Source organism: Syngnathus typhle, linkage group LG6 (assembly GCF_033458585.1).
Source record: "Syngnathus typhle isolate RoL2023-S1 ecotype Sweden linkage group LG6, RoL_Styp_1.0, whole genome shotgun sequence".
NCBI lineage: Eukaryota > Metazoa > Chordata > Actinopteri > Syngnathiformes > Syngnathidae > Syngnathus > Syngnathus typhle.
This window is the reverse complement of record NC_083743.1, coordinates 8,914,359-8,942,170: the sequence shown is the minus strand read 5'-3', so window position 1 is coordinate 8,942,170 and position 27,812 is coordinate 8,914,359. Positions and strand designations below refer to the sequence as shown.

Below are 27,812 nucleotides of genomic sequence, written 5' to 3'. Positions count from 1 at the left end.
TGGCCCCGCCCACTCAGCGCAGCGCAGGGCAGCTGCAGCTCCATCAAAAGCCATTGGACTTTACTTTGCGCCCATTAACGGACAGCTCTTAATTGCGGTCTGAACATCACTTTACTTCCTTTTATGAAAATGACATTGTTAGCTTGAATCTCAAATGACAATTTAATTTTATCTTCAATTGACCGGGTCATACATAATATGAATACTAAGGTGTCACATTGTATGAAAAAGATGACTTTAATCAAAAAGCTAATAATTACGGTTTAATTGACGCAAATAAAACGATTAGATGTAGTTTATGTATTGTTTATTATTTCTGTTGTGGCGCAGCAATGATAGCTGCTTCCTTTATTTTTTGACTTGTTGCAAAACGAGGCAACCAAAATATAAGTAGTAGTTCATGATTGCAAACTGCAACCGTATTGTTAAAACAATATCTAGTGTTAGACAAATCTGGACATTATTATCTTTCGTACGAGCAGAATTAAAAACAGCTCTTAATTTGTACCCCTTCCCAGTCCTTCAATAATAAACATATATTATATATTTTATTCCTCTCTCACTGCCAATCAAAACTGAATATGAGCATCATCGTGAAACCTATCTTCCATGGGGTCTCATTGTTTTGCTCGTGTTAATGTTTGCTGTCTATAAATTTGCCTTGTGTGCAAAACGCAAATACGTATTTATTCAACTTTTTCCTTGGGGCGCACCTCGGCCACAGCTTGCAGCACCGTCTGGGGGGCGGTGGGGGTCTTTACGTGGCGAGTAACATCCACTTGACGGTGATTGTTGAGATTAAAAGCTTTGATTTGATTCCGATAACTTTTACGCACGCGTCACGAGATTGCGCGTCACTTTGATGGATGGACGACACTGACACGTCGAGAGCGAGAGAGAGAAAGGAAGAGAGCGAGCGAGAGAGAGAGGGAGAGAGAGAGAGAGAAAGGCCGTGGAGACAAGCGAACAAGTCACCGTAAACACATTGACGCCCCATAAATTGGTTTAAGTTTATTGTTCGATGTCATAAGATGTGATAAGTCATATCCAGTATCACGCACGCGTGCACGCGCACGCGCGCACACACACACCTGTATAAGTGTGGTGAAAATGAACACATCCAGTGTAACGTATTTAGAAAATGACTACTTTAGGAACAAAGCCGTCACTATTTATTGATTTAGTATAATTACGCAGCAGTTATTTGGACTCATTTTTGTATTATATAATAAAAACGTAATATGTGTGTTCAAGTGCTGTCAACGTCAACTACACTTTTTATTTATTATTTCTCAGCTTGTGTTACAATTACTATTCTGTTATTATTATAATAGAATATTCTATTGATATTTTTTTTTTTTATTAGGACCATTAGTTGACAAAACACGTATTTTTCGTTTTCTTTTTTTTTAAATGATCCAATTAACTAAAAGTAAATGCACCGCGGATATAATTAGGTTTTGGTCACCCGACACCCCTAAACCGCAACCCAATTGCATTATTCAGAAATAAAATTGTAATTATTGAAATGATTTTTTTTATTGTCAAATATACACAATAACGAAGGCGTAATCGTCTCACGTTGCGAGATCCTCTGCAACGAATAATCTACGTTACATTAAATGATTCCAAAACGTTTTATTACACCTGCAGTCAAAATTAAGTTTCCACAAATATGAACAATGTATTTATTATTTTATTATTTCTGGCTGTTTTTGAAAGCATAGATCGTCGCAGAGGCTTTAGGGCCCGTGATGCAGTCTGATCACGGGTTCAAAGGTGAGTTTGCCGTGAAACTTAAACAGTTTCCAAGTTAAACTGCATGGTCCCCTAAAAAGAGAGCAACCATGGAGCCAGAAGCTCCCCCCCGCCTAAAAAAAAAAAACCAATTTAATCCCTTCAAAGCATGGAGGGTCTCTTCCAGGCCCACTAATCCGCCTTTTTGGTGCGCCACTTTAGCACAGGGGGAGACCTCTTCTCCGCGGAGGTTTTCACTTTGGACTTTTACATTCATGGGCCCGTTTGACGGAAACAGTAACGTGGATCTTTTTCATTCATGACGTCTGAGTCAACAAGGAGGTTAGGGGGGGGGGGGGGCACAATAGGGCATAGCGAGGGAGCCCAACTCCAGGGATTATATAGGCCCGCTGGGGTGGTGATTGCACGGGAGGGGGGGCGTGGGCTCTTTAATCATGCAGTCCTCCACTATAATACCAATTATGGCATTTTCGTTTGATTGTATGATGTAGTTAGATTACAAAATAGGTATCGTGTGGGGGATACTACTTGTGCGCGGGTGTGTGATTGATGTGTGTGGCAAAAAGGGACGCGTAAAAGATTGCCGTATGGAAGAATGGGAGCCTTGCGGGAGGTCAGCTCCCATATGTGGGGCTCTGCTCGGCAAAGTGTCACTCATCAAAGCCCCATCCATCACGGACGCTCAAAGAAGAGCACATCATCGTCGCATGCCGTTTGCCGCGTCGATGTCTGAAAAAAACCCACAATATATAATATTGGGGCCGAGAATAATCGTTTAAATTGGAATACTAACTTTAAAATATATTGACGTTTTTGGTAACAAATTAAGTAACAAGTTGTTTGCTCTAAAACAATTTGTTGCGTTGACAATAAACACTTATTTCACATAATTGCCCAACTTAAAATTTTATTGAGGTCTGCCGTCGTGGAATTTTAACCAACTTTTTATCTACTTATTATTATTAAAATTGTATTGAAGATTGCCGTCGTGGAATTTTAACCAACTTTTATCTACTTATTATTATTATTATTTAATTTTAAAATACATATTTGTATGGAAAACAACCAAATGAACATCTATGACGGTATACTGAGCGTGCCTTCTTTTCCTCGCGTCATTTGAGGCTTTCATTTGCCACTCCACCTGACTGCACTATCAGTTTTCATTTGTTTGCATCATGCCTTCATCAACACAATATTGCTTCTAACAATATTGTACTAAGTTTATTATATTGCAATTGCAGTTTGAATTGCACTTCACCATGCTGCAACCAGTTTCGACGTTTCTGTTATTATATTTAGATAAATGAGTCGAAATATTACAAACGGCTGCAGTTTTGTGACGGCAGAGTCGATGAAAACCAAGTTTGGGTAGATGGTGGCAGCTTTTCAATCAATCAGGTGGCATGTGTATAATGACCAATAGGACCTAATAAACGTTGGTCCAATAATAATAATAATAATAATAATAATAATAATAATAATAATAATAATAGAATAAAACATTGGTACATTCAAAACACTTTTTTAATTTAAAGTCGATTCTTTTTGCTCCACCATCCAAGCTCCCTGAGATCTGTATTTAGAACTTAAGTAATTATGATTGAAGGCAGAGTGTCATTTTGTGAGAAAATATTCCGATATGGGTTTTCGGTTTACGCAAAATAGCGCAAAAAATTCACGTAGGCGTTTGACTAGCTGTTTTTTTTTGCCTTTACAGTAAAGTTCGTCTTTAGTGATGAACAACAGTGCTATCGGTATGGATCTCCGTCGTAAATTGGGGAGCCCCTGCCCTGCCCACGTACGTCGACAGTAAACAGCGGTGCGCGTCTATACTGATCCATTTCGAGCAGCTGCTTACAAGCTGCATGTGTCATCGGCCCTCATTGATTCAACAGCGCGTAAAATCAAATCAAAAGTCGTCCGTCACAATGTTAAAGTGAGCCCATCACTTGGTGCGCCATTTGACGGCTCAGCCGATGGATGGGAGACGAGGGGGGGATGTTCCCCGCATGTCCTCCGCGTCCCTTGCTCCCAATTACCGCAATGCACCGTGACGCTGTCTATGCGTGCATGCGTGGAGATGAAGACACGCGCGTCTAAGCAGGTTAGAGACGAGCAGCGATTGTTGCGTTCAAGTGCTGATGTGCTTCCTCAGCATTGTTTGAGAACAAAATTTCAACACTGGAAATCGGCACCTTAAATGACTCCGATGAATTGACATAGTTCCTATTCTTATGACAGGTCACTAATTTGCACAATGTAAAAGTGAAACAAAATAGTACAAATGGAGAAACAAATAAAGAATAATTTAATAATAATAATAATATAGATACTGTATGTATACACTGTATATATAATGATTATGGTAACAATTTTGATCACGATAATAATATTCATTGTCGTAATAATTGTAACCTATTAACAGCAACAATCGTATTAACAAAATGATATCAATAATCAATAATGTAATCTAATATACTCAGCAATGACAATGTACTCAATTGCACATATGTACATTTAACATATAACATATGTACACATGACATGTATGATTATGCTGTACAAAAGTTAGACGAATAGATTAGGCAAATTAATTCAATTTTGATAAATAATTGGAAATTTGTCACGACAAAAGCCCAATTGTGCCTCCACATGCACATCTCATCTAGTAATGTAAAAACAAAATTAATTGCATAATTGTAGGCTAATGGTTATTTTGTAATGAATATCTGACGCTGAAATCATAGATGTGTTTATGCGCTGGATCAAAACAAAGCACTACCAACTTGCAACAGACCGCGGATGGCGTATGCAGGGCTCGTGACGCTAATGCAGAGAGGCAGGTTACTTAAAAAAGAAGCTTTTTAAGAGAAAAAAAAAAGAAGGTCCCTGGAGAGCAGCATGCGGACGCGCGCCGCAGCTGGAGCGTACGGGCGGGCTTGCACGAGGATGATGAGGATGAGGAGGCGCACGCAGTCGTTCTCCAAACAAGCTAATTCGATCTGCAGCTCTGGCCCCTTCGCTCTCAAAGCAGCCCAGCGGCGGGGCCTCGGCGAGCTGTGGAAACTTAATTGAATTAAACGTCCCGCTAAACTAATTAGACTGCAATCTGCCACGCGAGCTGTCCCTGAGCAAGGTTCGAATTAGGCGCGATGGATTTGTCCCCCCACCCCTCTTTTTTTCTCCAAAGAATGACGGACAGACTGGTGGCTTCTCCTTTATTTGCCTTTTATGAATTCTCCCACGGGGGACAAGTCACGTGACCGCCCAGAGGTAACCGCGGTGCTCGCGTAAGTGGGAGCGCGCACTTTTACAATCCTACACCGCAACAAAAACATTTGCCTTAATTACCTGTAGTGGCCTCTTCGGGTGCGGGCAGAGTGGGCTGACGTACTTAGTGACGGTGTGGCCCTTTGAGTGATCAGCGACCAACGCGCGACCCTGAAAAGGATGACCCAGCACCAGAGAAGATGGCTATAGAGTGTGGCCCTACATATAAAGTCAAAGCTTGATGAGTGGACTTAATCGATCGTCTTTTCAGGACTTTGATAAGACAAGTGACGTGCCTGCAAATTTCACGTTAAGAGCAGGGACACATTTGATAATCGTGCACATAAAATGGATGGGGCGGAGGCAATTATCGTGAATACAATGACCACATCTAATATGACAGATCTGCTGGCATTTCGTTTCAAACGGGTGTGTACTTGATATATGAAAAGAAATATTCATTTTAAATGACCAAAGAAGTTGTGGCTCCCGTGTTTCTTTTAAGAAACGGGTTTAATTGGCTTTTCAATTACGGCCACACGTCATATGTCCTTCCTGACTTTCCGTACTGTGAGGCGCCATGACAGTCTAATCAGGAAAAACAACTCGTCGCCCAATTTCCAAAAACGGCAATTACTGAGTGTGCTAAACACTTGTTGGCTCAGGTACATTATTATTCTCCAGTTCAGTTTCCATCATCAAATCTTTTTGTTTTGGCAGCTTATTCCAATTTTGCTACCAACCACAGTCACATTGAACAAAAACACACCAGAACACAAACCATACAAAGCTTGACTTCTCCTGCATCATTTTTCTTTGCAGCACCTTGAACTCGTCTCCGTTTGTCCTGGCGGCAGAAGGTGGACACTAGAGAGCGAGCGAGTCTGGAGGGAGCTTATGGGCATGATGGAGAGCCAGGTTTGTGTTTCTCCGTAATCTAATCAGAGAAATGGCAGCAGTCAGAAATAGCCTGGCAAACACACTAAGAGCCTCTTCTCCTCCCCCTCCGACTTGTCTTCATCCTCGGGGAGACTTGCATCGATGCACACGCGCGCACCTTCAGACCTTAAGTGCAAAACCTGATCCAGCAGCTACTTAAGACAATGAGAAATGTATCTTGCTTACTTTTTGCAGCGTGTTTGCTATATTTCAGAGAGACTTACTCTCATTGAGGCAAACTTAAGTCAAATTTAAAATCCCAGCCACTCAAGATTAAATACTCAAGGTTTTAGTAGTAACGTACTCCGTGGAATTTGACTGTTTATTCAAAAGACATTTGTAAACAACTGGTCTTAATTTGGAAAACAACCAGCAACATATCTTTGAATATTGTCTGGCTTGTTCTGGAACTAATCAAGAACGGAATGATCATTTTATGGTATGCATTTTCTGCCCTGTCAATTTGAAATGTTTTTGAATAACGGGATGGAAACTGAAAATGTGTTCTTTTTAAAATCTTATTGAGAAAAAAAATCAATGAATTGTTAGCTGCAGCCTAAAGTTACAAAATTATCCATCCAAATATTATGCAAAATATAAAAAAGTTGATGGAGAAGAACTAGAATTTTCCAAGAATCGAAAGCCAAAGTATTGTTAGTCATATTTTGACGAGAATGAAACTGCAATGTTGTGTTCTGATATTTTCATTTTATGTTTCAAGCCCTATTACATGAAATTATTATTTTACACGAAATAAACATTTTACATTTTAAACATAAATTATGAATGTAGATGAAATAATGCAGCAGTGGATGAACTAGTTGACACTAGATTTGTTCCTGTGTTGTTGGGGGGTCCAGGCAGAGAATGAATCCTTTTTTTATGCCCCTGTGTGCTAATTCTTCCCTACAGAGAAGACGACATTCCTGCCGAGTGTATGTGACGTTCTCTACACACCAGAATTCCAAAGAAATTCTCCTGTCATGTCGTCTCACAAGGTAGACAAGCGTTATTGTCGTATGGCTGCCACCCACCCGCGCGCGCACACAGACACACACACGCATCCATCAGCGATGTCAATCAGGACAAACACACGCAACAAAAACTGGAGGAATTTCCTTTTTGTTGTGCTGACTTTTATTTCCAGCGTGGCGGCTGGTGCACATGAATGTGACAAATGTAGCTCCATTGCATCTCACTTGATCAAACATTCATGATCCATCAATTTGTGGGAATATTCTACTCTAATGTGGACATAAGTCCTCACAATTAGCATGCATAATCGGGAGCAATTCACGCTACACAGCAATAAATTAACTAGATTTCATTCAATTGGATGTTCATGGAAGTGAACAACAGGCAGCTAAACCTTCCTGTTTTTTCAAAAACAATCCTGGTATCATCATCCAATGAGATAATAGTCATCATCCAGTTATTTTTCCTCACAGCTTCTACAACCTCGGCTTTGCCTGCAACTAAGCACACATTTGTGATAAATAGAATCGTCTTCTTGAATCTTATAAACATTTTAATCATGGCTGCGGCGTAAGAGCTGTGAACGTGGCATCTGAGATTTCACATTAACGACATGAATGAAGCGCTACTACACAACTCTGCTCTAAATGATGAGTTTCCTCCTCTATTTGCTTGTACAGCGGTACCTTGACTTCACCTCAAGTCATTTCGTCACAAAGCTAATCCGATTTTCCCTATTTGAAATGCCATTGATCAGTTCCAACCCCTAAACACACATTTTTTTTAAGTAAAAAAAATAGCACCACATTGTTAAAGAACCTAAAATATAAAAAACAAAACAAAACAAAAAAAACATCGTGTAATTAATTACTACTCTTGCGCCTTCAAGGGTTGCGGCCAAGTGAGTGTCTTTGAACATCCTGATCAATAAATGGCAAAATGTTCAAGAGTGACTGTGACAAAAGATCTCATCACACATGCAAACCAGTTTATATTTAAATGGAACAATTGATTCAGTGTGATTCAGTAGAATTTCGATTCAAGATAGGATGGATTAGTCAGAGGGGGTGTGGCCTATTCAGTGCTCACTTGTAATTCAAATTTTTGCTTGTGACAAAAGGAAAAAAAAAAAAAACAACCCTACATTGTGGCACTCGTGCGTCAAGGTACGACTGTACATGTGTTGTGAAACGCCAGGCAGTGACGTGAGCTATGTGACAAGACCTTCCCAACCATTTTAGTGTTCAGGACTGAGCGGAGGGCGAATGTCCAGCGTCCTTGCCGAGCTGTCCTCCCCGACCACCTCCAGGCGCAAGCCGGAGGCGCCGCGCTCCTCGTGGCCGTCGGACTGGACGGAAAGTCGCAGGGTGCAGCCTTTAGGCAGCAGCTCCTGCTCGTAGGCCGCCGCCAGTTGGTTCACCACACGCCGCTCCACCTAACAAACACACACACACACGCACGAGACGTCTTTGTTTTCTCCGCTTTTGTGGGGACTAAATTACATTTTGAATGTCCAAGGTTACCGCAAGCATGCCATTCGGCGGGACCGGAACACGTTTGGAATGTTGATGGAAAAACGAGAACAAGGCTGATGACATTATGACCACTTATACGCTATAACGGGATCGCGCACAAGGGTCTGCATAAAACGACCTTTTAATTGACATGTTCAGTGAAAGGATTCAGCCTTTTCAGACAGTTACGCTACCATATGATCCGTATCTGTGCACCCACCTCATGCTTAATGGAGCGTGCTCCGTAATGTAGGTTGTAACCGTCCGCCAACAGGTCCAGGACGGGCCGATCCCACTGAAGGGTGATGTCATGGCGTTGCTTGGCCTAATGACGACACACACACAAAGAGAGAAAAGTCAGCCGGCGCGGAAAGGTGAAACCGAGACAGCATGACAAGAATGCAGAAGCGCAGGTGAGTTGTCCAGCAGCATTTCTGCCGGCTCTAATCGACACTTCCCTAATGCGTTTTTATCAAATGCTGATCAATAGTAATGATCACCGCTGCTCATTTAGCAACACGTTAACCACTTCAGTCGATGATGACGATGTAAACAACCCAGAATACTACATCACCTGCATCCAAATAATTGTCCAACAATATGTTATCATAAAAACGAGCTGCTGTATGATATTTTCCACCTTTACAAAGAAATGTTAATTTTTCATTGGCCTCTTTCGAGACGTATTAAATCAACGAGTTGGCAGCGGTGCAGCGCTGCGTACTGCATCATAATTCAGCTTGTGAACAGTCGCCCGCGGGGCCGAGTTGTCCATCAGGACAGCAGCTGTAATTTTAATAATTAAATATTGATAAAGACTCCACATGTTAAACACTGTAATCACATTAGAATGAGCAGCACTGATAATATTGATCTAGTGTGTGTGCGTGTGTAGACTGCAGGAGCCAGTTGGGTGAGGGCCTCTAACGTTAGATACATATACATACGTACATGCACATAACCAAAGACTATCTATGTCAAGGGTGGGCAAACTTTTTTTTTTTGCAACTGATAGATGTTCGAGGTCATAACTTAATTTGCAAGTTGCGTTTTGCTACCTTCCGACGTGAATTTGTGCAATATAAATCAAAGCAATGCTCAATACCTTCTTAGCCCAGAAGTGGAGCTCCTTGCTGACCAGCTGGAGCAGTTCAGAGTGACAAAATGGCAGGAAGTAGACAATTTCATTGATCCGACCTAGAAACTCGTCCCTCCGGAAATGTGCCTGAGTAGGAACGCAAGAATTAAGTTAAAGGCTGTTACTGGAATATTCTTTCAGGTCAAAGTGCAAAGTTACCTTAAGGATTGGTCGAATGACGGACTCCTTAAACTGTCTGGAAATTGTGATGTCATCACCTTTCTGTGCATCCTCTGAGGAAACCATCATGAGCATTTGTACAAATGAGAAGCAATACGAGAGCTACGTATATCAGAAGTTGTCTCTTTACAAAGATAATTGTGTGCCTTTAAGGGGCGTGGCTTAAATGAGCATTTATAATCATCTCACCAAGATTAGCTGCCAACTTCCTGCGGGTGACCTCCTCCGCTTCCTGCCGCAGCTGTATCCCATGCTGGGCAATTTCGTCACTCGCAACGTTGGACGTCATGATGAAGATTGCGTCTTTACACTCTATGGTCTTACCCTTGCCGTCCGTAAGACGCCCCTGGGAGCGCAGCCGCCACAAACGGCCTTTTAGAACTTCAATAAGACGAGCGCCGGGTCATTCTCGTTCACACAAACCTCATCAAAGAGCTGAAGCATGATGGTGAGGACGTCGGGGTGAGCCTTATCCACTTCGTCAAACAGGACCACGGCGTTGGGGCACGCCTTCAACAGCTTGGTCAGCTGACCTCCTTCCTCGTGTCCGACGTATCCTGGTGGTGAGCCGATGAACTTGGCAACCTGGAGCCAGACGTACGGGACAAAGTTATTTTCCTAGCCCAATTGAATGACTGCTTGACACATTCAAGGCTTTGGACAAAATCTGTCCATAAATATACTGCATGTTCGGTATTTAGAAATCCAGGCAGAAGAGCAAGGTACCTCGTGTTTTTCTTGGAATTCGGACATATCCATCCGGATGAAGCCCTGTAACGGCACAATGGTTCAGAGAGTCCCAACAAGCTGCTTTGTGAGGGTAGCAGATTCAGTGACTCTGGGTCAATTGCTCCTATAACTGCCATGGAAATGAAAACACTGTAGTCCTCCTGGCTGGAAAAATTCTCTACACTAACTTTTCCCTTGTTGCCTTGGAATGGCAATGTTTTTAGAATCTGTTAATCAGTGAATTATTCATTTTCACAGCCTGAAATCAGATTTGGACAATCTTTAAACTCAAAACGATTACTCAATTATTAAAATATGAGGCGATCGATTTATTGTTGTTTTAATTTCATTAATCAATTAATTTTGACGTCTCTACTCTTGACTTAGAACGACATGCGCACACACTCACCATACATTATACAACATAAGGAGAGCTAATAGTTGTAGCTAATATTTGGTTTGTTAGTGATGCATTCATGTATTGTGTAGGGGTAACTTCACCTTTTTGATATCTTTGTGCATGTAACGAGCCACTTGTTTAGCCAACTCTGTCTTTCCTGCGAAACACAGCACACATTTCTTCACCAACACACTTTTCAGCATTTCATATTCTTCAAAAAATAGAAGCAATATTTTACATTTCGGGGAAACTTAAAAAAATAAATAAAAATCCACTTCCTGGATAGGAGGGTGATCTGTGTTAAATCTCAGTGACGACCTCTAAAAAGCGATTGCGATCTTTAGAAGGCCACTTTAAGATTGTCTGGAAAATATTCAGCATATAAATGCTCATATTAGATATTGATGTCTTGTGTTTGGTATGCAGATGCGTGCATGTGTGTTTCTTGTTGCTGTGTTTAATATTGATGTCACTGTCGCTGAGGGCAACGGAGAATATGAACCGTGTCGGTCCTCATCTATCTCTGGAGCCTGCCATTTTACCATCTTGAACTTTTCTAGCAATCGCCTCATTCCTTAATGTCTTTCTTCCCTTCACACTGGTTATACTGCGCAAGACTAGTTGTGGAGAGGCATGCAACAGTGGCGTTGTTTTGATAACATCCGTGTACTGAATTTTCAAGATGACGGAATTACTATTACAATCTTGGCCAGTCTGTTATCTCTGCTAGAAGGACAAAGACTCTTCAGTCTTGAAACCAGCGTTGTGTTTATTCTGGCAGCATGCTCTAAGAGGCTGTCAAGTGTTTTGCTGTCACCTCATGAGAACAAGCTAGCAGAGGAAGGGTTAGGGTCGAAAAACCTAGAAGCGATTTACCGATTCCCGATGAACCCAGGAAGAGGAACACGAGCGGGTGCTCTTCATCGTACCAACCATTCTCCTTCCTTCGGATGGCTGCGGGGTGAATGAGAGAAAGGGAGGGAGGGGTGAGGAGAAGGCTATTATCAGAAACATTTGCATTTGTTGACTTTGCTTTGAGATCCATTTGACCCGAGTTGACCCGACGGCGGCTGGTATCCCAGAAACTTTGATAAAGGGGTGTTAGGGCAGGGATGAGAAACGGGTCAGATGCATTTGGGTACAGAGAGAGAGAAGACGAGAAAAGCGAGTGAGAGAGCAAGACGAGAGACCTCCAGAAAGCCTCTCCTTCCCCCCACACAGTCAGTGGGGCCATTAGCCAACAGTAATTGCGTTAGCCTCCCTGGCGCGGCCATGGCAAAATCAGTTTAGCATGGATCGCAGCCTCACACACACACACGTTTGCTTAAAGAGGAGTGCCTACCCAACCCTGCCATCACCCCAGCAACCACATTCGCACGTACACAAAGGCAGGATGATGAGCTGCGCGGCGGCCGAGTCAACAGTGCGGTTTCCGACTCGAGAATTTCGCCAGGTCGTGATCATGCAATCAGACTCCTGCATGAAGATACCTCAATGTGAAGTCGAGCTGAAATCAACGTGCAGTATTTCTTTTTAATGCAGTGAAAACCGGTTAACTCATGCGACGAAAAGAAAAAGAGCAATATTTAGGGCGTAGCGTTTTATGGAAGTGGCTACATGTCAGTATGCGGAGTGCATGTGTCACTTTTCAGCAAAATAAGTTTTGCCTGCAGTGTGAATATCCTCTCGCTTTCAGCCCACACTGACTTAAGCTGCTCCTGCCCGCTCTGGAGTCAAACACAAGGACTAGCTCTATAACCACACCCAACGGGCCTGTCATTAAAAATCGAGAGTGCACTGCGCTGAATCTCTTCCGCGCAGAGCTGGAGAGGCAACCTACACATACACTTGAATAAAATTACATTATGAAACACTTCCTGCTCAATTATTTGAGCTGCTGCAGCGAAGACAAACTAGTGGTGCTTACTTCCTGCACAAGTGCTATAAAGTACTGCAGCCAAGAATAGATGCTCATTGTCAAGAATTGATACTTGGCAGAGGTGGAAAGACGATGATGATGATGGAGGCAAAGATGGTGAGATGCGGGGAGGAACACAGATAATGGGAGGAAAAGGGCGGGAGGGGCAGAGAGATAAAGAGGGGGCTGATGGAGATAAGCAGACAGACAACGAGGCTGAGAAACAAACAAGTGTGTCAGAAATGGCCGCCAAGATGAAACGTGACAAGCTCCGTCTGTGTTATCAATGGCTGCGCGAATGACAGCGTAACCTTCTGTGTGCGCTTTAGCTGATTGAGAGCGACTTTGACAGAAGGACGCATTGACATTTCTCAGAGGAGCCTGACAAGAACACAGAAAGGAAGGAGGCACACAACAAATGAGCTCTCTCGCACTCACACACTCGCTCAGGCGCACACACACACACACAGATGTGTGTATTGGGCAGGTCTGGTCGGCTCTAACATGATTATAGCTAGATGATTCTCTTCAATAACTCTTAGCCCTGAGAGCTAAACCTGGATCAATTTAACCTCCTTCCTGTGTTTGTGTATTTGTACTTTGTGCTAGTGTAGCTGCAGGCCTTGCTGTGTGATAAGAAGGCCATTCACCAAAGTTTCCTTTGTCAGATTGTTGAAATAAGTCCATGCATCATTTTATCGAGAGAGTAAATCTACTGCTTTGCTCACGTTTATTTAAATGTAGCATTTCGGAATCGATTCCCTCGGCTACCGTAGGTTTGTTTTTAATTCCTAAGGGTCGACAAGCGACATATTATATACATAGCCGTGTAATAAGAAAAAGAAATGCACCGATATAAAAAAAAAAAAAAGGTTTTAAACTAGGCTGACGGTGAAGATATTTTAAATATATATACAATGTACTGATGATAACGTGCTCTAGCTGATGGATGACTTGACTTTCATCCTCCCTCTTCTGCGTGTGTGTGTGTGTGTAGGTGCAAGTGTGTCTCGGTGACTTTAATACATCTCTGGGATCAATAAACTGTTCCCTTATCAATGTGGCCACGTCTTGTATGGCTTTCAGGACAATTTGCCATGATAACAGTCACCATTTATCACCATCCCAAAGAGCCGTGATTCACTGCAGCTCTGCAAAGCAAAGCTCGTGAATTACATGCGATCTGGTCTGTGTAATTGATGTTTTACACACTTGGGGTCATCCGGTTTATTTGCCATTTGCCATAAAGAGCCATTTTGTTCTACCGGTTAATTAAAAAGCTACTGTTAGGAAGCTTTTGCTCCTACAAAGGTATTAAAGTTTACAGTTTTGGGGTTCCACCTTTGGGAGGTAGTTGATTAGCTTGCAAAATCGAAACTGAAACAGTTGCACCATCATAAAAATAACACATAGCCTCACTTGTGCGCACACATACACATATACAAACGGACAAAGGCACATGCACACACATACGGATCAATACCAGGCCTCTCTGGATGCCCGGTGTAATATCAGCTCTTTACTGTCTGCTGCGTTATTGTGCTCTAACTCATCCTCCTTCCTCTTTGCACTAATCACCGCCTCCACTGTCAACGTTTCCAGAGTCCATAAAAGCATCCTTGGATGAGGCGGGTGTGCAAGAACCTCACTGGAGACCGAAATACCGTTGGGATGGAACTACAAGAGATTGTGAGTGAGGCCCTCTCAGCTACCGACTGACATACTCCCTAAATCATAATTTTCCCAAAACTGAGGAAACGACAAAAGTGTATCGTCCGAATACTTTTGTCCTCATAGTGTCTCTCGTCTAGTCAAGAATCTGTGAGGAGGAGAACAATGATGGGGAGATTCTGTAGGTAGCATGGAGGCCATGTAGTAAATGTCGAAAAAGGCAGAAGGGGGATGGAGAAGGAGTGGGTGTGATGGAGATGGAGGATTGAAGAGAGAAAGCCAAATGGAGGATGGGGGGGGGGGGAGTCTGTACTATGTCTCCCCTCTCAGTAATCGCGTTAACCGGCGGCTCCGAGCCTGGCCTCCTTCAGCTGTCTCGCGCGCGCATACGCACAGCACCTGTGTACCGCGTCTGACAGACAGCGCATTCATCACAATTAACCAATTACGGCATCCACCGGTCTGTCTGAACCCGCCTCCTGCTCGAGGACCGCCGGGCAGAGAAGAAAAGAAAGCGGGGAACAATGCAAAGAAAACAAACAGTGCCCGAGAGCAAGTGTTTGTGAAGAGTTGTGCAACACGTCGGGCGGGTTGAGCTTCACGTAATGCTCCCTATCAATAACCAGTGATGCGGCTTGCGCACGCTCGCCTAGTTACCTGAAGCCACGGTATTGATGGCCCCCTCCTGCCCGATGATGTGCTCCTTCAGCCTCCTCTCCAGGGGGAACCTCCTTCTCTCCTCCGCCTCCCGTCGAGCCTGCGCCTCCTTGAACTGGATGGAGGAACACAAGTCGTGGAGCTCGTCTGCTCATTTCAACACTTCGGTGTTTATTCGTATGTGGATTGAAACATCTCTCAATCAGTAAACATTGTATTGTCAAAGAGAGCAAGACACTTTAGATTGGTCAAAAGACCCACTTGGGGACTGACAAATCGTAGAAATTGGGGACTTTGACAACGGAGGTTGATGACGTATAGCGCAGTCTGGGGTTTTAACCCCAGTTAACCTCTACCAGCTTTCACATTTCTGGTTCTCCATAGCAGCTGCCACTCATACACGGACCTCCTGATGAGTGTTTGTGTGATGCACGTCAATAAAACGGATGAAGTGACCAGGAAATAAACATTTGTACATATTCAAAGCAACGTCGTTCTAATTGCTTGTACATTCTGGCGTGTGTGTGTACCTTGCCCTCCCACTCCTGCAGTAGTGTGCTGACTTCTCCATCTTTGCCATAGGCTCGTGCAGTGTGTCCCAAACCGTTGGCCTGCAGAGGATTGGCACCTGGATGTCAACAACACATGGAATGCAGGTTGGCAATTTAAACATATCCATTTGTTATCGGCAGAAGGTTCCGAATGTCGATGAAAAAGTCAGCCAAGAGGGTCACACAGGTTCAGGGGGTCACAGAGGCCCTACAGCCACACACAATCTCAACACTGTGGGTAGTTACAAGTTGGGGGTCCACCTTCACACAAAGCACATAAATATGAACACATGGGCAAAGGTCAAGCAGAGGAAGGGTTCAGTTGAAACAGCTTGATAGAAGTGAAGAGACCATCAATGGCAGTCAAACGTGATGACGCAGCATGTGTGGAGCGCGCTAGTGTCTATGAGGATGGTTAGCGCTGCCTTCTGCCCTCACTTAAGGTCCACAAGCTTCAAAACCAATCACACGTGCCCTCACGCAATGAAGAAAACATTCAGCACCACAGTATAAAACTCGAATAATGCAGTCAATTCCGGCAACTTTGAATGCTTAGTGAGAAAATTATTTTTCGAAGAGCGGGATCATACGTTCAAGATAAAAAGCATATATGCAAATCACATGCACGAGGGGGGGGGGGGGGGGGGGGGGGCTTGTAATCACTTTAAAGTACACAAATGGGGCATCGGTAAGAATCAGATGAGTAAGCAACACTCAAACATTCTCAGTGTGTGCAATCAATACAGATGGAGCGTGTTCCTGTTTGTCTGAGCAGCAACCACGGAGACTAATAACGACATCGATAAACCCCGAAAAATTGTGACCTGCTCATGAGGCTATTGATTCAAACAGTAATATAGCGGCACACCCCACTAAAAACATGAGGGAGGAAAGCAATAAGGTGGGTGCGCAGACACACCAAAACGCACACGAGCGACCACACACACAAACGCACAACATAATAAATAGCATCATTTGGTGCTTTAATATCAGGCCAACCCTCTGGGCCATAGCACTTTATAACTGGATCAACACTAACGACACACAACCACACCACAGTTGAACACTCAAACACACACACACACTTGCATACACAGGATCCCTTCATTAGGAGTGCTTTAGTTATGCCTATTAGGGTCCCCCTCCCCTTTCCTATTACCTCCGCCTTCTCTTTCACAGCAGCTGGCAGGAGAGAGCCCCTGCTGGTCTTTGTGCGTGCATGTGTGTCCTTGTATCCGCATTGTGTGCGTCTCGGAGCATGTGTGCCCGCCGTTCTGGCCTACCACCACCTACAGAGACGTCCAGAACAGAAGCCCCCTGGCCGCAGGCCTGATGTGGAACCTTGGGAAAAAGTCTCCAGGTAGGGAGAGGGACTTGTGGTTGTGCGGAGGGACCCGAGGGTGAAGCCAGGAGACTGTGATGGATGGAGATGTGAGTGAAGGGCCGACTAAGGCCAAAAGAGCAAACCCAAGGCAACTATGGTAGGATGGACTTACTAACACAGGGGAAATAACAATGTATGGGACACACACAAAGTGTACATACATGGCACACACATCAAAATGTCCTGAAGCTGTGGCTTCCCAAGTTTTTTCGTGCGCTGGTGTGTAGCGTAGTATTGAAAAATAAAAATAAATAAATGTTATCTACTAAAGACAAGAGAGCTGTTAACGACCCTGCCAATTCTTTTTATTAGGAAATTAATGTGAGGGATAAATATGCCACCCCCAATCAATCACAAGTGGACTGTTTTGGCTGTCTTAGAACACGTTTCAAATCTCAGAAACCGCTTTATAAAAGCATTTAAAAAAAAAAAGGACAGTGTGGCATTATTTGTGGCCACTATGATGTCCAGATGGTTATTGGTCACGATAGTGGCGCCAAGCAAGCAATGATGGGGCCCAACAGGAAACAGTCAAACCCAGCCTTAATCCAATTGTTGTCCAAAAACAAATGCCCTGGCTTTGTGAAAGTTCTTACCTTTTTTTAATTCAAAAATGCATCTACGGGAATGCATGTGATCGAGTTACACAGGGTGATTTGTTTAAGTGTGCTCACAGGGGCAGGGGTGAAATGGGACGGGCGGCTTTGAACGCACCATCCATCATGAATATAAACAAGACATTAATACTCGCTATATGGCGCAGAGATTGCGTAGTGATGTCATTTCACAAAAAAAGTGTTAAAGTCAGTAAAAGGCAAATGGCATAAACCACAATATCGACGTATTACTGGCAAATGAACGAACGCTCATGAATACATAGACGGGTTGAAATCACTGAAAAAGCAGGTCAGATACACAAAGACATTTTGCTCCGGCACACATACACAAAAGACACACTTCCTGACTGTGAGTGTGGTGTTACCCCAAGGGCATGTTCTGTGCGGAGGTCACAGTTCAACTAGGCCTGGCTTGTTTAAGAGCTGCTCGCCTGGAAACTAAGGGGGGATATTCTGCCTCCAGGGTCTATAAATGTATGTGTGCGTGTCTGTGTGTGTCAAACGACAGGTGCGAGTGTGCCGGGGGTGAAAAAGAACGCAGTATGAACAAGTGATCAATTTCAAATGTGCTTTGTAATATTATGGATTCACTCAAGGGATGTACCCGTTCAAGTGGTGGAAAACTGCCAATGTGCAGAGACGGTACCACACTGGAAGAAGCAAATTCTATTTCAACAGAGCATCCTCTATAGTTGAATGGGGCCAAATAATTATGATTTTTTTTTTTTTAAAAAGCAACTCAAACGTTGGACAAAAGATGGACCGCTGTTGTAATAATAAAACGCAGTGGCGGAGCTAAGATGTTATTCTTGGCTGTTAAGGATATTTCAACCCCAATTTTTATTTTTTACAAACCCCCCAAATTCTTCTGAAAACGCTGATAAAGATTCATGATATGGAAATGTTGTGTGACGTACCAAATTGGAGAAGCATGCTGACTATGCCCAGGTCATCAGCGAGTGTAGCGTAGTGAAGTGCTGAGCAGCCACGGAAACCAGCCCTGCTGCTGAGCCGGCTGCTGAACTCGTCCTCTCTGGACACCAGCACTGCAGCAAGAGGAAATATTTGAATTTGAGAGACTTTTGCAAGCAAGTCCTGACATCTAGACTAGTCCTGATAGGTTTGGTGACAAATTGATAGATGATTACAAATAAAGGAAAACTGTATCAGACTGGATGGAGCGTTTCAATCCGTAATAACTTTCCCCAACTTAAAAAGTCATTTCCACAGTGCGTTCTAATGACAGCAGCAAGCGGCAACGACAAAATCAACTTCCCCGTTTCTCGCTTTAGAGTTCATTTTCCACACATTTCGGCCCAACAATGGGAGTCGTGTTTAGCTGTGTGCTCACTAACAGACGTTGTTCTCTCTTTACTTCTCCTTTCCATAAGAGCACTCATCTTTGCCACTCAATCCTCCTGCTTTCTTTTTTTTCCACCTTCTTCTCCTCCTTGGCATCCATCAATTCCTTTCATCAACCCCCCCCCCCTCTATCCCAATAACTTTGTCTCATCCATTTCCTGGCTTCCTCTCCCTCATCATTCCACCCAACTCCATCAATCCTGCATCCCTCTATCACTGCATGGTGCCCTCCATCTTTAACTTTGCACCATACGTTTTTGCTCCTTCCCTGCCGTCTCTCTATTCCTTTCCTCCTCCTGTCCTTCATCAGTCTTCCTCTTCCCGCATCCCACTCTCAACAACAGTTCCTCTCTGCAATGTGTGTGTGCGCAAGAGAGAGAACGAGAGAGAAAAAGAGAGAGAGAGGGGCAGGGCGGGATAATCAGAGCTAACCCAATAAAGCGTCGCAGAGGCCCCCCTAGCCCATCCATCAGTGTGCATCTGGGAAACGCTTCCCCACGCTGTGCTGGCCCCACGTGGACTCAAACCTGACAGCCATATAAATGTCTGCAATATACATATCCCATATAAATATGTCTGCGGAAACGCAACACGGGCGGGCCGGGGAGGGGACGAAGCGTGTGTCAGTGCCACCCTGCCTTGTGGATGTGTGACTGTGTGCGGAGCTCAGGAGGAAAACAAATAACATGTGCACGACTAAGTAGAAAACATATACAATGAATAATACACAGGAAATAAAACATGCATATATGCTAATCGTTATGCAAAAACCTCATGTAGCGTACTTGTCACTTGCGAGTCATATATATGCAATATATGTATTACCTTCCAGTGAGTGGATGCCTCTCTCCCTTGAAGTGTCATAAACGTTGTTGAAGTCATCTCCAGCATTTGGGTCAGCACCAGCTTCGAGCAGAACCTTCACCACACTGGGGGGAAATTGAAAACTGTTAAATAAAACAAATCAAGATAAAACACAGTGACGGAGCTAACATTAAGATCCACATTATTATTATTTTTATACAAATTTATATCATTTCAAATGATAAACAGCAGACAGACATATTTCCCTATTTTCTAGTTTCATCATTTGAGTCGTGTTAATTTCAACTACAGCTGTCCCTTGACAGAAAATTTCAAATCGGCCTATCGTAAATATTTCAAAGCAATATCGCATCGGTTTTAAGGATTTCATGGTGGTGCACATTCTCCCGTACAGTTCCATATACTACGAATAAAGACCCAATAGTTTGTCCATACCAAAATGCAGACACAATTGTTGTGATTCTATACCGTAATATATTAAAAAAAGTTGCATTTAAAAAAAAATAAAAAATCACTTTATGTGGTCCTATGGGTTTCCATAATCCCACCCATGCTGTGCTAATGATGCGGATCGAGCGACTCGACCAAGCACATGCATATGGAAACGAGGCCTGCAACACTCATTCAAGGCAGACATAAAGACAAGAACATTGGCCTTGAGGCTTTGCTTGGTTCACCTCTTGTCTTGTCTCGTTATGGTGGATACAGCCCAGTGACCACTAGACACTAGTCTGCCTCGTCATATGTACATAAGAGTATATAGTAGGGGGCAAAGGGTCGGCCCAGTTTCCGGCCCCGTATGGATATGTGTTGTCCTTCATTGGTGCGTACCCACCGGCTTTGGGAACCAACACACACTACCTCGGCAACACCATTCACTGTGACGTGATTTCAGGTACGGTAGCTCTGCAAAAAAATGAATAACGGTGACTTGGAGCTCGAGACACAAACGTAAGCAAGGCAAGATGGTCGGCCAGTCTAAAGAGAGAGAAAAATGGACTTTTTGTCACTGTTTGAACATGCTTTGAAAGTGAAGCATCCTAGTGTAGTTTTAAAAATGTTTGTGGGTGAAAGCAAAATGGCTGCGAATTGGCTGGCCACGTCTTTGTGTCTGACATTGCCGAGGATGTCTATAGGGGGTCTATCGTGGGGTCCTCTTTTGTTACTGTATCCCTGTGACCGGGCCGGCAAAAGGGCGGAGGGGGGCTGGTTTGGTTGACCCACGTTGGGCTCTGCTCTCACCCTTGCAAGCACTTCTACAAACACACGGCCGCATCCTCAGAGGCAGCAACCTAAGGGGGCTGGGTCACACGAAGCTAGGCAGGCCTGTGCAAAGAAATGAGGTGGCGTGAAAAGCTTTAATAGCATCAGGAAAGTAAACAGCCAAGGATAAAGAGTGGAAAGCTGTGGAGGAGGCAAAGGAGGGGCAATGCACGAAAGGATGGACGGGCAGATAAAAAGATGAAAGGAGGAGATTTAATTATCGGAAGGATGCTGCCAAACCTAACGAGCTTTTGAAACAGACTTTGTGTAGTTTTGCTAATTAACTGATGATCAAGTGACTAACTTTATTTGGGAGAAGTTGTAGCACTCATTTGAAGCCGATTCAAAAGAGATGCAGAGGTTAATTAGGTTTAACTCGCTTTCGACAAGGAATTGTTTAAGGTTGGAGACATCCGATTACCATATCAGTTTGATGACAAGATAATATAACACACAAGGTTAAGAATGGAGCCTCTTTGGCAGCCAAAGGCTTAGAAGGCAATTCTCTTTTCTTGGCGACATATATGAAGTATTTTATTAGACACGTAAAACTGATTTGAATCAGGAAACCGGTTTTAGCTGCGATTGCATTGAATTCAACCGAATGGAATCGCTCCATTCTAAAATCGAAGCGTCCTTGTATCGCATTGCACCTCATGTATCGTGATAGGTATTTAATCGTCTTTCTCCTTGTATTTTGGTAAAAGCAGAGTATTTGCATTGAATAATGTCATTATACCGTGCAAGCAGTCATAATGTGACTGGTGCTGAGGTTGGTCTATTCCAACTTTGGACTCCACGGGTGCCAAACAAGTGACTGGGGGTCTTTGTATCCCCTGCCCTGAAGGGAAGACAGGAAGCAGACACTTCCTTCGCACCCGCAATAGAATAGACACCCGAGTCGAACTGACCATCCATGTCTCTGACCACCTGGCCCAGACGCTGGACCTCAATTGACCCTGGCTCACCTGCTACGCGCCCGAGGTCAACTAGGTGCCGGGAATGAGGAGAGTCGAATAAGTTGTGAAGGAAAAGGGATCGGATTAAAAAATAGGACAGTTTTGTCTCTTGGAGGCCAACGACCTCCTATTTGCCTTCTGTTATTGGTCAGTCAGGAGTGTACATGCGCAACTTGCCAAAACCATGACCTTTCACCTTAAGGGGACCTCAACTTAACCAGGCACCGAGAGCTCGCTGAAGCATTTGACAAAGAACATTTAAAGTTAGAAATGATACAAACGATACATTCATTTTATATAACCAGTGACAAAAGCTTCGGGACCCACATTTTTTACTAACGCCATTTCATTATTTTGTAAATTTCCTGTGGGCCCTATTGCATACATAAGAGGATTCCGTTGTTGCTGCTTGCCCTTCAGTGACTCCCTACTTCTATCCATCCATCAGATATCTACCACTTATCCAGAAGAGAACCACTGCATCGCTCAGTCCACCCTCCCATCTTGACTCCCTCCATCCAGCCACCCCGTGGACAGCTCGGGACGACCCACAGGCGTTACACCCGGCTAAGCGCTCATTGTGCACGTGAATACGGCGAGGGAACCATAGAGGTAGCGAAATAGAGATCGAGATGGCTATTGTGTGTTAAAGAGTGCAAACAGTGGGCCAGGCCTTGCGCCTCCCCGATTTAACCCCACATCAAAGCCAAGTCAACTCATGCCCACCCACTGAATGTCTGACCTTTCATTCTTACACACACACACCACACACACACACTTTTCTGCTTGTGGCGTTACTAAAGTCACATCTCAACGCTTACATTTGGATGTCTGGTTGATACTACACAACTATATAACTGGTCTGAAGAATTGGCACTTCTGTCCAAGGTACATTCAGTTGGGCAGGAATCATTTTTGGGCGACAGGCTAGACCTCGGTCATGAGTTATGTTCCCTGGCTTTTCACTTAACTGCTGCAAATAAAGTTGGGTGTGTGACTGAGTAATAGGCAGTTGGCCTATAAGATATTGAGTAAAAACTCTTCATGGCTTTGTGTGCATTAACGCTCACACTTACTGAGTCTTGTGTATGTGTGCGCCATGAGCAGCGAGAGCTGCGTGAGGGATGTGCGGGGAAGCAAAGCTCCGTCTTCCCTGCAGCAGTCACGGCTCACTAGGGGGTTGGTGGACGGGATTAAAAACCAACGAGTGTCATCTCTCGGTTGAGTTATAGCACTCATAACGCACACTGTGACACACATCCAACCCAAGTATGGACATAAACATCAAATTTGTAACCAAAAAACAGTTGACGCACCGCATCATTAACACGTCACGCATGGTGGCCATCACTCAACACGTGCGTCGCTTCCATGCTGTAACATTAAAGTAATATGACGCGACTGAAAATCACGTGTATGCAAAAATAAGTCCCGATGAATATTTAAACACCGTAATAGCCGACGCAGAAAAGCAGTAATCCAACAAAGAGAAAAATGTACAGCACAACAAGGGGACTGTGCAGCACCATTTGTTACTCGGTCGTATAAGCGCTCATCTTGTGTTATGTTCACCTTTGAGCTACACATTATGTTTCTCACAAGCAGGTGGGGTATCTGGAGAAGAATAAAAATATGACCACAGAGTCCTGATGCGGGGGGAGGGGGGGTTCTGCTGAAATTGGATTTGGCCTGGTCTTAACCTCGGCCCCTCTCTGTGTTGTGTGTGTTCTGGGGGCCAGCAGGCTAATTTAATTTGTTGGACCGAGAGACGGGGGACCGGGTAAAGACCTTCTGTTACTCTCAAAGTTGCACTTCTGAGGACCTGCTGTAACAACGCAAGCGGGGACATGACACACAATAAGTCAAGCAGACAGCTGGATGATTCGGAGATGGGGCACCAAGACATGAATGACATTATTCAAACCACTACCACCTTCTGATGCTTTCTTTGTTTCCGCATCTCTTACGCTTTACATGAAACTTGTACGATACGTTCCCAAAATAAATATATCTTTTTTAGCAGTTAAAAGAGGTATTCATAATCGTAATTACATGCCACACTATAACCAAAAAACAAACTGTGAATGAATACATGATCACTCCTAAATTAAAGTTAGTATTATAAATGAAAGACGGGAAGTGTCACTGTAATATTCTGTTTTGTAACAATAGTAAATGACCACATAGTAAAAATTGAGATCAAGATATTTCGATTATGTTTTGGTGCAAAATAACATAGTAAAAATTGAGATCAAGATATTTCGATTATGTTTTGGTGCAAAATAAGAAAATAACAACATTTAGGAAAATATATTTCTTTGGAACACTAAAATTATGTAATTCATTTTCTTCTAGTTTCTAAAAAAAAAAGTCAGTCGTTCAGTAAAGTACATCAGGTATGATCGTTTCCTCTTAATTTTGTGTCTATTGAGTCAAAAACAAACACACACCTGTGGTGACGGTTAATGGCAGCCACCATAAGTGGGGTCCAACCAAGACGGTGTCGGTGATTTGGGTCCACCCCTTCCTGCAACAGTCTGGTGGGACATGAATCAGAAAGAATAATACTTATCTTATTTTTATATCATAATCCACATCAAACATTATGGGAAGTCAATGTGTCCAAGGGACCAGAACATTCTACCTATGCCCAGTAAGTGTGTGTAACCCAGGTGTGTGTTAAGTTCTGCGCCTGAGGGTCTGCCATCAAGTACTTTGCAACAGCGTACTAAATGAGGGAGAGTGTCTATGTGTGTGTGTGTGTGTCCATCTGTCGTCTCTAATGCCGTACAGGCAGACAGAGTGTTTGTTTACAGTCAACACTATGGCCTCCATGTAATCTGCACTCCATTCGCTGGGTCTGTTTCGCTCCCTGGCATAAAACATTTAAAACCTTTGCTATAGCATTATAGGTCTCCAAAATTTGAATTCCCCAAAGACCCAGGGTCAAATAGTATACGTGGAAATTAATATACGGTATTTAGTCATCTATGTCACCACATCATTTTCTTTCATATTTAGTTCCTATCAGTGTAATGGCTACATGTCCAAAACTTTTGTCCGTATAGTAAGAGTGAGCAGACACACCTTGACCCCCGACATTCTTCGAAAAACCACAAAGCACTTAACACATCTGTCTGCTTGCACTCTCACCGAAACCATCTGTCACATGTGCACAGGTAACCCAAGCTTATAAATAGACACGCACAGATAAACACACAGACACGTGGGAAATGTTGAGTAATGCTACGGTACAATAAAATGGGTGCTGCACTCCTATTGGGCCATTTTCTGACATTTACAAATGATCAAACAAGTGCCCAACTATCTCAAAGCAGAAACATCTGCTTATGTTTACTTGCCCTCTATTCATTATAATAGTGCCCGATACAGTTGCCTGTTGCCTATTTGTTCTTAAATTGGATCTACACTGTATATATGCAAAATAATATCCCTGCATTAGGTTTGGCCAATTTTGTATACACTTATGGAATTCATGCAAGTTATTCCAAATGTCATACATTATCTCATTATGCACATGTTTACAATATTTTCTTTATTCAAGGTTTTACTTTGCAGTAAATAAAGTGAGCAAATTAATCTATTTGCTCGAGTATACATAGTGCTAAAGAACAACAGTACAATTACTTCACAGGCAGAATTAATTATCTTGATGCCGCTGAAAATAAATCTAAACATGAGAAGTAGTTCTTGGAGTCCCAGAAACAAAAATGTAAATCCAATATCTGCAGCTCTTTTCTGCCACCTGCTGGTTTACAAATAAGACTGCAGCAACATGATGCTTTCCTAGCCATGTGACTTGGTAGTCTTATTTAATTAATTTACAATTGCAGTTCCCAGGTGACATAAAACATAGACAAGATATAACAAGAAAATCCTTCAGTTCATATTCACTGTTCACAATTCGCTGTCAGTCCAAAGGGCTGAAGAGCAAATAGCAAAGTGAAGTGCTGCAGTTCCTATTATTTATTAATAAAAAACTGAGCATTATTTTTATTTTTTTGGAAAGTCTGCATACCATGCTGCCTCTCACAAGCTAGTGTTGGTATTAGGATGCTTGGCACAAATCCTAATTACTGTTATGTGCTGTGTTGCTCATCTGTAGTACACCTCAACTCATTTGAGCAGCAAGCACACTTTTTCCTCATGATGCGTAGTCAACAAGTTCATTACCTGGCCACATCTTGGGGGTTATTGGTTCTTGCTGCCTCCAAAAGTGCATCACCTTGAGAAGTGAAAATATAATAAGAATGGAGAAATGAAAACATTGATGAAAATGAGTTGTATTGTTACATCAAGGCACCTAATCTACATTACCTTTGTCATCAGAGTCTTTCTTCAAGCAGAAGGCCACAGCAGCAGCAGACAGTAGACCAGCGGAGGCCAGTTTCAGCGGGCTGGCGCCTCCACTCGAACCCCCATCCTCGCCTCCGGCTCGCTGATCAGCGTCCTCCCAGTACATGTTGTTGTTGCGCCCTCTGCTGGCCAGCGCGGCCCAAGAGCTTCGACGATTCTCCAGGCTTGACAGCCATCTAGGGGCGAGGTGGTGATACTGCACCGACTGGTTGACGCTGTTAGCAGCGGTGTCATCAGCCAAAATCCCCCGTCTTGACACCCGGGAGGTGGACACGATCGGGTTGCGGTTGTTATCCACCGGCGGCTCTCTGATTATGGGCTGACACGCAGAGGCGGTCGAACTAGTCTGGAGGACGCGCCTGCACGGTGACAGGCTTCGCGACCTTCGTGCAAACAATCTAGTGGGAATAGACGATAACATGGCCAAGAACTCACCCGTCAACGGATCTGGGAAGAAAACGGCTCGTGCGTCAGTAGCCAATGAGTTAAGCACGACAAGCAGATGTCGTGCAGAGTGAAACGGTGACGCCGGAGTGCCTTAACCGTGTAGCTATTTACAACATCCACACGCTTTCAAACGTTTCCCTCATCCTCGAATGGATAGTGCTCGAATGCGCGGTGCAGTGTGGGATATTGAGTCTCGTTGCGTGTATTATACAGTATGTACGCATGTGCGTTGGCGCAACGCTGTTATTTTATATTACAGCCGCTAGGCGGCGCCAATTCACAAAAGATCAAGATGACAGGTCGGGTGTGTTGAACTTGTGAGGTATTCCAAAACATGAGTTTAATATGAAAGAGTAGCATGTTGTTTGAAATAGTTTTTAAATGGAGAGGAGTAATTCGCCCAACTCTTATTTGTGTGCCTTGTTTATATGGTAAACTAGTATGCCCATGAAATATTATTATTATTATTTAGTCACGACACGTTTTCTTATAAATAATGTTCTGCGACTATATGCAATCTCAAAATAGCTACTGTAAAATATGCGGCAGCTTCCACCAAGCAGTAGAGGTTTCATTTATGAAGTGGATATTTTATGTCGCAGCAGCAGACTTAGTGTGCCACGCCATGAATCATTGAGCACATCGTGCTCTCTTATCATAAATCAACTTGCACCTTATCCAGACATTTCATTAGGTCACATTGAATGTAAATTTGTCATTGCAAGCACGTCGTCACCCCCCAAAAAAATCTTCTCTCAACAAATATAGTGCAACAGTGTTTGATGTGTACATTCAGCCTTGGCCTCAGATTTAATACTGACTGCCATTATTATTATTTTTTACAGAAAACTGCGTTCATAAATGTTTCATTGCAA

The 27,812-nt window shown here is 43.4% G+C and overlaps 1 protein-coding gene across 1 annotated transcript; it reads right to left on the bottom strand.

The window, feature by feature from the left end:
• Window positions 1-7,084: 7,084 nt before the first annotated feature.
• Window positions 7,085-26,911, bottom strand: clpb (ClpB family mitochondrial disaggregase). The gene is made up of 16 exons (XM_061281640.1): window positions 26,452-26,911; window positions 26,308-26,359; window positions 24,564-24,650; window positions 19,892-19,995; window positions 18,622-18,750; window positions 15,683-15,780; window positions 15,153-15,267; window positions 11,783-11,860; window positions 11,008-11,063; window positions 10,504-10,548; window positions 10,201-10,362; window positions 9,967-10,123; window positions 9,757-9,830; window positions 9,565-9,684; window positions 8,680-8,784; window positions 7,085-8,380 (listed from the first exon to the last, which is right to left on the bottom strand). Exons 1-16 carry the CDS (start codon window positions 26,909-26,911, stop codon window positions 8,183-8,185), a joined length of 2,040 nt encoding a protein of 679 aa, XP_061137624.1. The 3' UTR covers window positions 7,085-8,182.
• Window positions 26,912-27,812: the final 901 nt, after the last annotated feature.